Here is a 13,896-nt window from a genome sequence, read left to right on the forward strand (position 1 = left end):
TGCCGGGGGTCCCGGGGAGTTGGAGTGGCACTAAGGACCAGGGTCCCTCGGAGGGCGCGATGGGGTGTGAGGGTCCCAGCCCCCACGCTGTCCCCATGTCCCCAGGGTGGTGCCGCGGGGGCGGAGCCATGAGCGTGGGCTGAGCCCCCCGCCGGGACCCGCGCCCACCCCGAGGTGAGGAACTGGGAGCACTGGGAGCACTGGGGGCACTGGGAGCACTGGGGAGGCACTGGAAGCACTGGGGGCACTGGGGGGGCACTGAGGGGAAGCTGGGGTGGCACTGGGAAGCGCTGGGAGCACTGGGGGGGCGCTGGGGGGAGGGATGGAGGAGGTACAGCCACTGGGATGGGCACTGGGTTGAACTGGGAGACTGGGAGGTGAGTACTGGGAAGCACTGGGAGGCACTGGAAGGACTGGGCGATGGTGAACAGCACCGGGGGCACCAGTTTGTACTGGGGGCACTGGTTTGTACTGGGTGGCACCGCAGTGCTGGGTGGCACTGGGAGGCTCTGGGGGCACTGGGAGGAGCTGGGTGGCACTGGGAGGCTCTGGGGGCACTGGGGGGCATGGGGGGCACCAGGGGCACTGGGGACACTGGTTTGGGCTGGGGGCACTGGTTTGGGCTGTGTTGGACTGGGGGCACGGGTGGACCCTGGAGGGCACTGGTTTGTACTGGGGGCACTGGTTTGTACTGGGGGCACTGATTTACACTGGGGGACACTGGTTTGCACTGGGGGCACTGGTTTGGAACTGGGCTGTGCTGGTTTGCACTGGGAGCACTGGGGGGTGCTGGGCAGTGCTGGTTTGCACTGGGGACACTGGGAGATGCTGAGTTATGCTGGTTTGCACTAGGGGCACTGGTTTGTACTGGGGGTACTGGTTTGCACGGGGGCCACTGGGGACACTGGTTTGGGCTGGGAGGTTTTGTGTTGTACAGGGGGTACTGATGGACCCTGGAGGGCACTGGTTTGCACTGGGAGCACTGGGGGGCGCTGGGTAGTGCTGGTTTGGACTGGGGGCACTGGGAGATGCTGAGTTATGCTGGTTCACACTGTGGGGCACTGGTTCACCCTGGGGGCACTGGTTTGCACTGGGGGCACTGGTTTGGGCTGGGAGGTTTTGTGTTGTACTGGGGGTACTGGTGGACCCTGGAGGGTGCTGGTTTGCGCTGGGAGCACTGGGGGGCGCTGGTTCACACTGGGGGCACTGGTTCACACTGGTTCGCACTGGTTTGCACTGGTTCGCGCTGGGGGGCGGTGCCCCGTGGTGACGGTGCCCCCCCGCCCCCAGGCAGGATGCGGGGGGCACAGCGGGCTCTGTGCCTGCTGCTGGTGGTCTCGGCCTCGCTGGCCGCGCTGCTCCTGCACCTCTGGGCGCCCAAGGGCCCCCCCAGCGTGGACCTGCGCCGGCCCCCCCACCCCGAGCGGCTGCCGCCCCCTGCCCCCCCGCCCGCACCTACCCGCACGTGCCCTTCCGCCTCAAGGACGACGTCATGGAGTGAGGAGGGGCCGGGGCACCGGGGGAGGGGGGACACCCCTGGAATGGGGACCCAGGAGGGGGACACCCCTGGAAAGGGGATCCTTGGGGCGGGGAGGGCACTCAGGGGTTGGGGGATCCCAAGGAGGGGGCTGGGTGGGACTGATGGGGACTGTGGGGGGTACCCGTGGGTGGGGGCGCAGCGGGGGGAGTGTGGGGCACCTGGGGAGGGGGTGACGAGGTGGCGGTTGGGGGAGGGGGCTGAAATGGGGTGCCGGGGCGGGGTCGTGGCAGTGGTGGGAGGTGTCGGTGGGGACAGGTGGGGACAGTGACAGTGGGGGCAGTGACAGGAGGTGTCAGTGGGGACAGTGACGGTGGGGACAGTGCCAGGAGGTGTCGGGACAGGGACAGGTGGGGACAGTGACATCGGGGGCAGCGCAGGAGGTGTCGGGGCGGTGCCGGTGGCCGGTCCATGTGCCACCAGTGTCGCCGCCGGTGTCGCCGCCGGTGCCGGTGCCGGTGCGAGCGGTCCTGTCGCGACAGGCTCCTGCCCAGGAACGGCTGCTCGTGCGAGGCGGAGGCCGAGGCGGGGCTGGCGCTGCCGCTGCGCCGGAGGCTCTTCGGGCCCGGCCCGGGGGGGCTCGACTTCGCCAGCGCCTTCGCCCCCGGGGAGCGACCGCGGCAGCTGCGGCTGCGGGAACGGGAGTACCGGAGCTACCGCAACCGGTGCGGGGGGACACCTGGGGGGCAGAGGGGGCCGCAGCTCGGGAGGGAGGGGGACACCCTGGAATGCCACGGGGAAGGGAGGGACAGCCCCAGGGCAGGGAGACACCCAGGGCACCCCTGGGCTGGGTGGGACCCTGGGGCAGGATGGGACCCTCGGGGCAGGATGGGATCCCTCGGGGCTGGGTGGGACCCCTGGGCTGGGTGGGACCCGCTGGACTGGGTGGGACCCCCGGGGCCGGGTACGCGGTGGGTGCCCCACCGCAGGATGCGATGGGGCAGGGTGGGACCCTCTGACTCCCTCCCGTGCCCACCCCCGCAGGGTGCAGACCCCTGCCGACCGCCTGCTCATCGTCCCGGCCAACTCCCCTGGAGTACCCGGCGCAGGGGGTGGAGTGCGGCCGCTGCAGACGGTGCTGGTGCCCGGTGAGGGGCGCGGGGGGCCGGGGGCACCGGGAAACACGGGGGGCCTGAGGAACACGGGGGACGAGGAACACGGGGGTGGGACGAGGAGCACGCAGGGGACACGGGGGAGGCGAGGGGGAGCACAGAGTGGGGGGACACGGGGGTGGGGGGCACGAGGGGGATGACGGGGGGCACAGGGATGGGGGGCTCAGTGAGGGGTGTCCTTGGGGGAGGGGGACGGGCAGGGGGTCCCTCCAGGGGGTCTCTGTGCCCCCTGCCCCCTCATCCCCACGTCCCCCAGGGCTGAGCCTGCAGGCGCCCCCAGGAACAGGTACCAGGTGAGGGTGGGGCCACGCGGGGGGCGGGGCCAGGGCAGGGCGTGGTCAAAGATGGGTGGGTCTGGGGTGGGGAGTGGGTGGGGGGCAGGTGAGGGGTGCCCAGCTGTGTCCAGCTGTGTCCAGCTGTGTCCAGCTGTGCCCAGCTGTGGGTGGGGCACGGGGAGGGTGTGGTCAATAATGGGAGGAGCGTGCGGGGGGTGTGGTCTATGAGTGGGAGGGGCGTGTCCCTCCCCCCTCGGGTGTTGGGGGGTCCCTGCCCTGTCTCCCCCACGACCCCCCCCTGACGTACCGCCCCCAGGTGAACCTGACGGCCTCGCTGGGGACCCTGGCGGTGGCGGCCGAGGTGGAGGGCGTGGCCCTGCGGGGGGAGGGGCAGCCACACCTGTCCTTGGCCGCCGCTCACCTGGATCACCTGAACCGGCAGCTGCAGTTCGTCACCTACACCAACACCCAGTTCCACCCCGACACCGCTGACATCGGTGGGTACGGGGGGGCTCGGGGGGCACCCCCGGGGGGTCAGGGCATCCCCCTGGGACTCCCAGCACCCCCAAACCCCCAGTGCCTCCCACTGACCCCCCAGACCCCCAGGACCACCAGTGCCCCCTTGTTGACCCCCCCAGCAGCCCTGGGACCCCCAATTGCTCCCCTTCCATTGACCCCCCCAGCACCCCCAAACCCCCAGCGCTTCCAATCGACCCCCAAGACCCCCGGGACCACCAATGCCCTCCCATTGAACCTGCAGACCCCAGCATCTCCAAACCCCCAGTGCCTCTAATTGACCCCCAAGACCCCGGGACCACCAGTGCCCTCCCATTGAACCTGCAGACCCCCAGCACCCCAAACCCCCAGTGGCCCCCTGTTGATCCCCCAGCACCCCCAGTGACTCCCCTCACGGGACCCCCAGCACCCTCAGGACCCCCAGCACCCCCAGGATCCCCAGCACCCCCAGTCCCCGGCATCCCTGGTATCCCCAGTGCCTCCTGCCCCTCTGTGCCTCCCCCCATACCCCCAGCCCTCTCCAGCCCTCCTGTGCCCCCTCGGTACCCCCATGCCCCCAACCCCTCCCGCCCCCGGTGCACCCCCAGCCTCCCCCCAGTCCCTCCTGTGCCCCCGGTGACCTCCCGTGCCCCCAGCCCCCTCGTCGCCTCCCTCCGGGTGCCCCCGGTGCCCCCCCAGCCCCCCTTGCCCTGCAGTGCAGTTCTCCACCGACGGTCACTCGGCCGCCTTCTCCATCCGCATCCGCCACCCGCCCACCCCCGCCTGTACGGCCCGCCCGGGCCGCCGGCGACGGCGACGGCGACACTGACAGCGACGGCGACAGCGACAGCGGCGGGGACGGCGGTGAGCACCGGGAGCCCCCAAACCGGCCCTGCCTCCCGAACGGCCCTGCCTGTGCCCCCCACCCCAAACCAGTGCCCCCGCACTACCGGTGCTCCCAGTGCTCCCAGCACTCCCGGGCAGGTTCCCAGTGCTCCCAGTGTGAGTTCCCAGTGCTGTCAGCGCTCCTAGCACGAGCTCGCAGCACTCCAGGGCTCCCAGTGCAGGTTCCCAGTGCTCCCAGTGCTACCAGTGAGAGTTCCCAGCACTCCCAGCACCCCCCAGTGTGTGTTCCCAGTGCTCCCAGTGAGAGTTCCCAGCACTCCCAGCACCCCCCAGTGCGTGTTCCCAGTGCTCCCACTACGGATTCCCAGCACGCTCAGTGCTTCCATTGCGGATTCCCACTACTCCCAGTGCTCCCAGTGCGGATTCCCAGCGCTCCCAGTGCGGATTCCCAGCGCTCCCAGCACCCCCAGTGCTGGTTTCCAGCGCCTCCAGTGCCCCCAGTGTGGGTTCCCAGCACCCCCAGTGCTCCCAGTGCAGATTCCCAGTGCTTCCATTGCTGATTCCCAGCACTCCCAGTGTGAGTTTCCAGCACCCCCAGTGCCCCCAGTGTGGGTTTCCAGTGCTCCCAGTGCCCCCAATGTGGGTTCCCAGCACTCCCAGCACTCCCAGTGTGAGTTTCCAGCACCCCCAGTGCCCCCAGTGTGGGTTTCCAGTGCTCCCAGTGCCCCCACTGCGGGTTCCCAGCGCTCCCAGTGCTCCCATTGAGGATTCCCAGCGCTCCCAGAGCAGGTTCCCAGCACTCCCAGTGCTCCCATTGCGGGTTCCCAGCACTCCCAGTGCCCCCACTGCGGGTTCCCAGCGCTCCCAGAGCAGGTTTCCAGCGCTCCCAGTGCTTCCATTGCTGATTCCCAGCACTCCCAGTGTGAGTTTCCAGCACCCCCAGTGTGGGTTTCCAGTGCTCCCAGTGCCCCCAATGAGGGTTCCCAGTTCTCCCAGCACCCCCAGTGCTCCCATTGCGGGTTCCCAGCACTCCCAGTGCTTCCACTGCGGGTTCCCAGCACCCCCAGTGCCCCCACTGCGGGTTCCCAGTGCTCCCAGTACTCCCATTGCGGGTTCCCAGCACCCCCAGTGCCCCCATTGCGGGTTCCCAGCACTCCCAGCACCCCCAGTGCCCCCAGCGCTCCCAGCGCCCCCCCCGCCCCCCCAGGGTACAACATCTCGGCTCTGGTGACCGTGGCCACCAAGACGTTCCTGCGCTACGACAAACTGCGCGCGCTGATCGCCAGCATCCGCCGCTTCTACCCCTCCGTCACCATCGTGGTGGCCGACGACAGCCAGCGCCCCGAGCCCCTGTCCGGGCCGCACCTCGAGCACTACCTCATGCCCTTTGGAAAGGTGGGGGCGCGGGGGCGCGGGGGAGGGAGGAGGAGGGGGGAGGGGGCACAGAGACCCTCCCCGGGTCACACCCGGAGCCCTCGGAGAGGGAGGGCAAGGGGGGAGACGGGGAGGGGATACGGGATGGTGGCAGGGCTTTGGGGAGGGACAGGGGGCTGGCAGGGATGGGGGGCTGTGGGACCCCAGGAAAGGGATACTGAGAGGGGGACACGGGATGGTGGCAGGGCTTTTGGGGGGGGCCGGGGGCTCTCAGGGATGAGGGGCTGTAGGACCCCAGGAGGGGGACACGGGTTTGGGGGATAACGGGGGGTCTGGTAGGGCTGGGGGCTGTAGGACCCCAGGAGGGGACATGGGATGGTGGCAGGGCTTTTTGTGGGGGACAGGGGGCTGGCAGGGGTGGGGGCTGTGGGACCCCAGGGAGGGGGACACTGGGAGGGGACACGGGATGGTGGCAGGGTTTGGGGGACAGGAGTGTCTCACAGGGATGGGGGCTGCAGGACCCCAGGAGGGGGACCTCAGGGAGGGGGACACGGGTGTGGGGGATAACAGGGGGCTCTGGTAGGGCCGGGGGCTGTGGGACCCCAGGAGGGGACATGGGATGGTGGTAGGGCTTTTTGGGGAGGAAAGGGGGGCTGGCAGGGTGGGGAGCTGTGGGACCCCAGGAGGGGGACACTGGGGAGGGATGGTAGGGCTTTTTTGACACGGGGGATGGTAGGGCTTTTGGGGGCAGGGGGCTAGCAGGGCCGGGGCTGTGGGACCCAGGGAGGGGACACAGGATGGTGGCAGGGTTTCGGGGGCAGGGGGCCTGGGCAGGGTGGGGGCTGTGGGACCCTAGGGAGGGACACTGGGGCTGGGACAAGTGGGTCTGGGGTACCCAGGGTCTGGGGGGGCAGAGGGGGGCTCTGACAGGACCACGTGGCTCGGGGGGGCCGTGGGGACCCCGCGGGGGGTGTCTGAGGGTCCCACGGGTGCCCCCCAGGGCTGGTTCGCCGGGAGGAACCTGGCGGTGTCGCAGGTGACCACCAAGTACGTGCTGTGGGTGGACGACGATTTCATCTTCACGCCCCGCACGCGGCTCGAGAAGCTCGTGGATGTGCTGGAGAGAACCAGCCTGGACCTGGTGCGGGCACGGGGGGGCTCCAGGGGCGGGGGCCGGTGGGACCCCCATGTGTGGGACGGGGGTCCCGGTTTTCATGTGCAGTGCCCGGTGCTGGAGAGAACCAGCCTGGACCTGGTGGGGGCACGGGAGAGGGGACACGGGGGGCTCCAGGGGCGGGGGAGACACGGGGGGTCGGAGGGGCGTGAGGGGCAGTGCCACGGGCGGTTCTCCTGGGGGTCCCGAGCTCCCGGTGCCGTGGGGGGGTGATGTTGGGGGTTTCCCGGGGTTTCCCAGTGCTGGCACCGCCCCCCAGAGCAGCCCCGACCCCCGGGGGGGCGATGCTGGGGGTCCCGGGGGGTCCCCAATGTCCCGTGCGGTGGCCCCGTCCCATCCGGGCCGGGGGTTGAGCAATCCTGAGGGTCCCGGGCGGTCCCGGGGGGGTCCTGGGATCCCCAGTGTGGCCCCGTCCCGTCTGGGCCGGGGGTCGGGCGATCCTGGGGGTCCCGGGCGGTCCCGGTGCCGCGGTTGGGCGGGGCTGGGGGGTCCCGGGGGTCGCGGGGATCCCGGGGCCGGTGCTGCCCCTTCCCAGCAGCCTCAGACGGGCGGAGCCGGGGGGGTCCCGGTGCATTCCCCGTTCCCATCCCCAGGTGGGCGATGCCGGGGGGTTCCGGGAGGTGCCGAGAGGTCCCGGGGGTCGCGGTGCCGCCCCCCATTGCCCCGTCGCCCCCCGCAGGTGGGCGGTGTCGAGGGGTCCCGGGGGGTGCCGAGAGGTCCCGGGGGTCGCGGTGCCGGCCCCCCATTGCCCCGTTCCCCCCGCAGGTGGGCGGTGTCGGGGGGGTCCCGGGGGGACCCGGGAGGTCCAGGGGGTCGCGGTGCCGCCCCCCCATTGCCCCGTTCCCCCCGCAGGTGGGCGGCGCGGTGCGGGAGATCACGGGTTACACCACCACGTACCGGCAGCGCCTGAGCGTGCGGGGGGGCGGCGCGGGGGGCGATTGTCTGCGCACCCGGCCCGGCTTCCACCACCGCCTCGCCGGCTTCCCCGCCTGCGTCGTCACCGACGGCGTCGTCAACTTCTTCCTGGCCCGCACCGACAAGGTCCGCCAGGTGGGCTTCGACCCCCGCCTGCGCCGCGTGGCTCATCTCGGTGAGCGGGGCTGAGGGGCCCGGGGGGGATTCGAGGGGGTCCTGAGGGGTCTGGGAGGGAGGCTTGGGGGAGGGACGGGGACAGGGACGTGGGAGAGGTCCTGTGGGTCTAGGAGGGGATCAGGAGGGGCTGGGAGGGTCCAGGAGGTCCCGGGAGAGGACAGCTGGATCCCCCACCGTGGGGTCAGGGGTCCCCCACCATGGGGTCAGGGGGTCAGAGGGGAGGGTGCCAGGGGGCTCAGAGGCTGGGAGGGGTTGCTGGGGGTGGTGGTGGTCATGGGGTCCCCCCGCCGTGGGGTCACGGGGTCAGAAGTGGGGAGATCTCCCCCACAGTGGGCCCGGGGGGGTCAGAGGTGGGAAGGGGTGCCTGGGGGTCAGACGGGGGGGATATTGGGGTCCCCCCCCAATAAACCCCCGGGGTCAGAGGCCGGGCAGAGCAACCCGGGGGGCATCTCTGAGCCCGCTGTGGGTGCCCCCTCCTTTCCTCCCCGCGCCCCCCCAGAGTTCTTCATCGACGGGCTGGGGGTGCTGCACGTGGGCTCGTGCGAGGACGTGGTGGTGGATCACGCGTCCAAGCTGGCGCTGCCCTGGCGGCGCTCGGAGGGCGAGCGGCAGTACAACCGCTACCGCTACCCCGCGGCGCGGGACGACAGCCTGCGCCTCAAGCAGCGCCTCTTCTTCTTCAAGAACCGCTTCAAGTGCATGGCCGGGGACTGACGTGCCCCCGGCCCGCCCCGCCGGACACCCGCCCGGGACACCGCGGACACCACGGGACACCCCGGGGCGCCCGTGGGTGCTGATGGGGCGGGGGACACGGGGACACCGCCCCCGGGCCACCCCCCGGGCCACCCCTGCCCCTGGGGGGGCCACAGGGCTGCTGACACCAGGCTGACCCCTGGGCGGTCACACCCCGTGGGTCACCCCCTGAGTGACCACCGCCCCGTGGGACACCTCGAGGGTCACCACCCCCCCTGGGCCACCCCCCTGGGCCACCACCCCTGGCTGTCCCCGAGGCACCCCCAGGACACCCCCAGGGCCACCGACCCCGGGGTGACACTGAGCCACCCCCCGTGGGCCACCCCCAGGGCCACTGACACCCTGGGCCACCTCCAGGGTCATCACGGCCACCCCGGGGCGACTCCGGGGCCACCAACTGCAGGACACCCCCAGGGCCATCCCCACCATGGGCCACCCCCAGGGCCACCCCGTGTGCCACACGGGCCATCAGCTGCTCCCGAGGGTGCCCCTGGGCCACCAACACTGGCCCCACCCCCACGACCACGCCCCGGGCCACCCCCGGGGCCACCTCCCGGGCCACCCCCCCTGGGGCACCCCAGGGCCACTGCCATGGACCACCCCCAGTGCCACCCCCGGGGCCACCACATGTCCGCAGGGTCCCTGGAGCCCCTGCCCCCCTGCGGTGTTTTTAGCTCTTTTGTACTTTGGGGGTGGGGGTGGTGGCAGGGTCCCCCGGGTCCCCCTTCCCCTTCTCGCCCCTCCCCCGGTTTTCTATTGTACAGCCCCTCCCCGCGCTGCCGCCTGGATTTTTGTGCCAAGTCTCGACCCCTCCCCGGGACCCCCAGGACCCCCGGGCCTGTTGGGGAAGGGGTTGGGAGGGGCAGCCCCCTCCCCGCCCTTTTCTACCCAATGGATGGTGAGATTTTAACCAGCCCGAAATCGGCCTCTTTCTTCCCAAAAATGGGCCGGGGGAGGGGCGAGGGGAGGGGAGGGGCTGCCCCGGCCCTGCCAGTCTGGGGAGGGTGAAGGTGAGGAGGGGCTGTAGGGGATGGGGGCTGTGGGGATATTGGGGGCTATAGGGGATGGGGGAGATGTGGGGAGGGGGTGGTCTCTGTGGGTGTGGTCTCAGTGGGTGTGGTCTGTGGGGAAGGGGGTGAATTGTCCAAAGGGATGGAGGAGCCCTCTGGGAATCCCTCCCCCAACCAAGCAGGGTCTGTCCATGCCAAGGACATGCCAAGAACACGCCAAGGACGTGCCAAGGACACGCCAAGGGCATGGACATGGCAGGGACAAGGGACAGGGCTGGCACAGGGACAGGGACACAGCAGGGACAGGGACACGTGGAGGGGTTTGGGAATTGTCCCCAATTCACGGCAGAAATCACGGGCTGGGATAAGAAAATTGACTGGAAACAACAACGAGATAAAAGGAACAGGAACAGCAACGACTTTGATGACAAAAGGGGTGGGAAAAGAAATGATTCACAGGGGGACAACCTTAGAATGGACAGTCCTGGAGGGATGAACATCCTGACAACGGACACCACCAGACAGGTCCCTCCCACAATCCCAGGTCCCATTTCCAGTCCGCTCCAGGGTGTTTGTTGGTTCTGTCCAGCCTGGATGTCTCCCAGGGCTGGGGGTGGATCTGGAGCAGCCCATCCTCCCTGTCCCTGGGAATGGCACTGATGGTGTCACTCAGCACCCAACAATATATACAATAATAATAATAATAATAATATAATAATAATCAAATACATAATACACGCAGATATAATAATATCTGAAAATATAATATATAATATGTAAATTTACATATAATAACATGAGTTATTTCTCTGCTCCAGATGCAGTTGGAGTGGCCACGGTGCCTGTTGCTCTGTTTTCCTCCCCCTCCCTCTGAGGGGTGTCTGATAAATATATAAATGTAAAAATATGTAAATACACAAGCAACGTAAATGAGCAGAAATAATAAATAAAAAATAAAATAAATATATAAATATATATAAAGTTATAATATACAAATATAATATGTAAAAATCTATAAATAAATAGTAAATAATACAACCATAATAACAAATTAAAAAATTGGAATTAATAATAAATAATAACAATAATTAGTTAAGCTGTTGGAACAGGAGGAAAAGGGGGTGAAAAAGGGGTCTCACGGCGTGGAGGGGTCTCACTGCCTGGGGAGGGGCTGAGGGAGGGTCCTCCAGGTGCCCCCAGGTGCCCCTCCCTCACCTTCCCAGGTGTCCCCCCCACGGGTGGGGCCTGTTGGTGCAGTTGGTCTCACAGGGGATGTCGCTCGCCGACCCCTCAGCCTGTCCCCAGCTGTCCCCAGGTGTCCCCTGCTGTCCCCAGGTGTCCCCAGCTGTCCCCAGGCCACGCCCATCGCCAAAGCCACGCCCCCTTTCCGGACATACGTTGTGCCTCGTTCACTCCAAGCCACGCCCCTCCCCCGTCCTGGCCACGCCCCCTCTCTCCATAACAGCTGGGCGGGACCTGAGACCACGCCCCTTTGACTGGGACCACGCCCCTTTCCAATCACCTCTATTAATTGGGTAACGGCCTTGGGAAAAGATATGGCCACGCCCCCTGCCCGTGACCACGCCCCTGTTGCCGCGGCAACAGCTTTGGCGGGAGCTGAGACCACGCCCCCTCCCTGTTTAGGCCACGCCCCCCGCGCGGGACCGAGCGCGGTGAGACCCGGGCGGCGTTCGGGGGATTTTGGGGGTTCAGGGGGCCCGGGGGTAAAACGGGGGTGGGAAAGCCGAGAGGTCCGGGCTGGGGTGAGGAATGGAGGGGGTCGGGCTGGGGGTCCCTGGGAACACCCCGGGATCGGCGGGACCCGGAACAAAGGGCGGGCGGGGCAGCGGGGACGGGGGTGGACAGCAGGGGGGAGGGACAGGGGAATTTGGGGAGCTCAGGGGACACGGGGGGCACTAGGGGGATTGGGGGTTCAGGGGACACAGGGGACACCGTGAGGGACTGGTAGGTTCAGGGGACACGAGGGGCACAGGGGGGACTGGGGACTCAGGGGACACCGGGGGAACAGGGGAAATTTGGGGGCTCAGGGGACACAGGGGGCACCGGGAGGGACTGGGGGCTCTGGGGACACGGGGAGGCTCAGGGGACGCGGAGGGGACATCAGGGGACACCGGGGGGCTCAGGGGGACTGGGGGTACACCTGGGGGCACAGGGGCTCAGGGGACACGGGGGTGCACCGAGGACATAGGGGGCACCGGGGGGATTGGAGGGCTCAGGGGACACGGGGGACATTGGGGAAAATTAGGGGCTCAGGGGACACGGGGGGGCATTGAGAGGGATTGGGGGCTCATGGGACACGGGGGACACCAGGGGACTGGGGGCTCATGGGACACGGGGGGCAGCAGGGGGGATTGGGGGGCTCAGGGGAGGTTTGACCCCTTTCCCTGGCATTTCACGACCCAGGAGTGACCACTTTTCCCAGAATTTTGTGTCCCAGGATTGGACTCCTTTGCCCCCCCGCCCCGCCAGTCTTTGTGCCCCGGGATTGACCCTCTTTCCCCAGGATTTCACCCCTCAGGATCTCCCCTTTTTCCCATAATTTCGCCCTGCAGTATCTCCCTCTTTTCCTGGAATTTCACCCCTCAGGATCTCCCCTTTTTCCCATCATTTCACCCCACAGGATCTCCCCCTTTCCCAGGATTTCACCCCTCAGGATCTCTCCCTTTTCCCCACAATTTCCCCCCTCAGGATATCCCCATTTCCCCAGGATTTCAACCCTCAGGTTTTCCCCCTTTCCCCAGGATTTCACCCTGCAATATCTCCCCCTTTTCCCCATAATTTCCCCCCTCAGGATCTCCCATTTTCCCCAGAATTTCCCCCCTCAGGATCTCTCATTTTCCCCAGAATTTCACCCCTCAGCTTCTCCCCTTTTTCAGGATCTCTCCTTTTTCCACGATTTCACCCCTCAGGTTTTCCCCCTTTCCCCAGGATTTCACCCTGCAGGATCTCCCCCTTTTTGCAGGATTTCACCCCTCAGGATCTCCCATTTTCCCCAGGATTTCACCCCTCAGGTTTTCCCCCTTTCCCCAGGATCTCCCCCTTTCTCAGGATCTCCCCCTTTCCCAGGATTTCACTCCTCAGGATCTCTCCCATTTTCCCCATAATTTCCCCCATCAGGATCTCCCCCTTTCCCCAGGATTTCACCCCTCAGGATCTCCCCCTTTCCCCAGGATTTCACGCCTCAGGTTTTCCCCCTTTTCCCAGGATTTCACCCCTCAGGATCTCCCCCTTTCCCCAGGATTTCCCCCCTCAGGATCTCCTCCTTTCCCCACAATTTCACCCCTCAGGATCTCCCCTTTCCCCAGAATTTCACCCCTCAGGATCTCCCCATCTTCCCCAGGATTTCCCCCTCAGGATCTCCCCTTTTTCCCCAGGATTTCACCCCTCAGGATCTCCCCCTTTCCCAGGATTTCCCCCCTCAGGATCTCTCCCATTTTCCCCACAATTTCCCCCCTGAGGATCTCCCCTTTCCCCAGGCCCCCTTTTCCCCATGGAGGAGCGCCAGGCCGTGCTGGCCGTGGCCCAGGAGCTGCCAGAGGAGGAATTCCAGGCGCTGAAGGTGCTGCTGGAGGGGCAGATCCCGGGGGGGCTCCTGATCCCGGCGTCGCGCCCGGAGCTTTGCCGGCTCCTCCTGCAGCGCTTCCCGGGCCGGGCCCGGGCCGTGCTCGCCGGGACCCTCGGGCAGCTCGGCCGCCCCGACCTCATCCAGCGCTTCCAGCTGCCCCTGGAACGGCAAATCCCACCGGGAACCCCCAACGGAGCCGCCCCAAACCCCGCCGGGAAGCAGCAATCCCAGGGAGAACAGGAGAACCCCCAGGGAATCCCCAACGGGGATCCCGCCGGTTCTCCGGGACCCCCAAATCCCGTCGGGAACTCCCGGCTGCTGACGGAGAGGGATCTGATGCAGATCGCGCGGCTGCTGGGCCGGGAGTGGCAGGAGGTGGGAATTCTGTGCCTGGGAATGGAGCGGAGCCGCCTGGAGCAGATCCAGGAGGAGAATCCCGGCGCTCCCGTCCTCTGGAGTTTCCAGATGCTGCGGGAGTGGCGGCGGCGGGAGCGCCACGAGGCCACGGCGCGGCGGCTCCGCTGCCACCTGGAGCCCGTCCCGCTGGATCCCGGGATCCTCCACCTGCTGCGGAGCCTCGAGGGGCCCTGAGGGACCCCCCGGGACGCTCCCGGCCCTTGGGGTCACGATGGGGACCATTAA

At 67.5% G+C, this 13,896-nt stretch overlaps 2 protein-coding genes across 2 annotated transcripts; both read left to right on the forward strand.

Annotated features, from left to right (window-relative positions):
* Window positions 1–101: 101 nt before the first annotated feature.
* On the forward strand, window positions 102–8,632 carry B4GALNT1 (beta-1,4-N-acetyl-galactosaminyltransferase 1). The gene is given in 14 exon segments (XM_050334799.1): window positions 102–174; window positions 1,291–1,452; window positions 1,455–1,497; window positions 2,020–2,202; window positions 2,522–2,625; window positions 2,906–2,923; window positions 2,926–2,942; window positions 3,241–3,421; window positions 4,136–4,220; window positions 4,222–4,283; window positions 5,473–5,660; window positions 6,640–6,780; window positions 7,666–7,903; window positions 8,405–8,632. Coding segments are annotated over 13 exon segments (1,632 nt in total). The 5' UTR covers window positions 102–174; window positions 1,291–1,295; the 3' UTR covers window positions 8,620–8,632.
* A 2,685-nt stretch (window positions 8,633–11,317) lies between these two features.
* LOC126650236 (uncharacterized) lies at window positions 11,318–13,896 on the forward strand. Its single transcript, XM_050334792.1, has 2 exons — window positions 11,318–11,341; window positions 13,166–13,896. Exon 2 carries the CDS (start codon window positions 13,180–13,182, stop codon window positions 13,843–13,845), a length of 666 nt encoding a protein of 221 aa, XP_050190749.1. The 5' UTR covers window positions 11,318–11,341; window positions 13,166–13,179; the 3' UTR covers window positions 13,846–13,896.

The sequence above is a fragment of the Myiozetetes cayanensis genome, unplaced genomic scaffold (assembly GCF_022539395.1).
Source record: "Myiozetetes cayanensis isolate MyiCay16 unplaced genomic scaffold, myiCay2020 scf59, whole genome shotgun sequence".
In the NCBI taxonomy this organism is placed as follows: domain Eukaryota; kingdom Metazoa; phylum Chordata; class Aves; order Passeriformes; family Tyrannidae; genus Myiozetetes; species Myiozetetes cayanensis.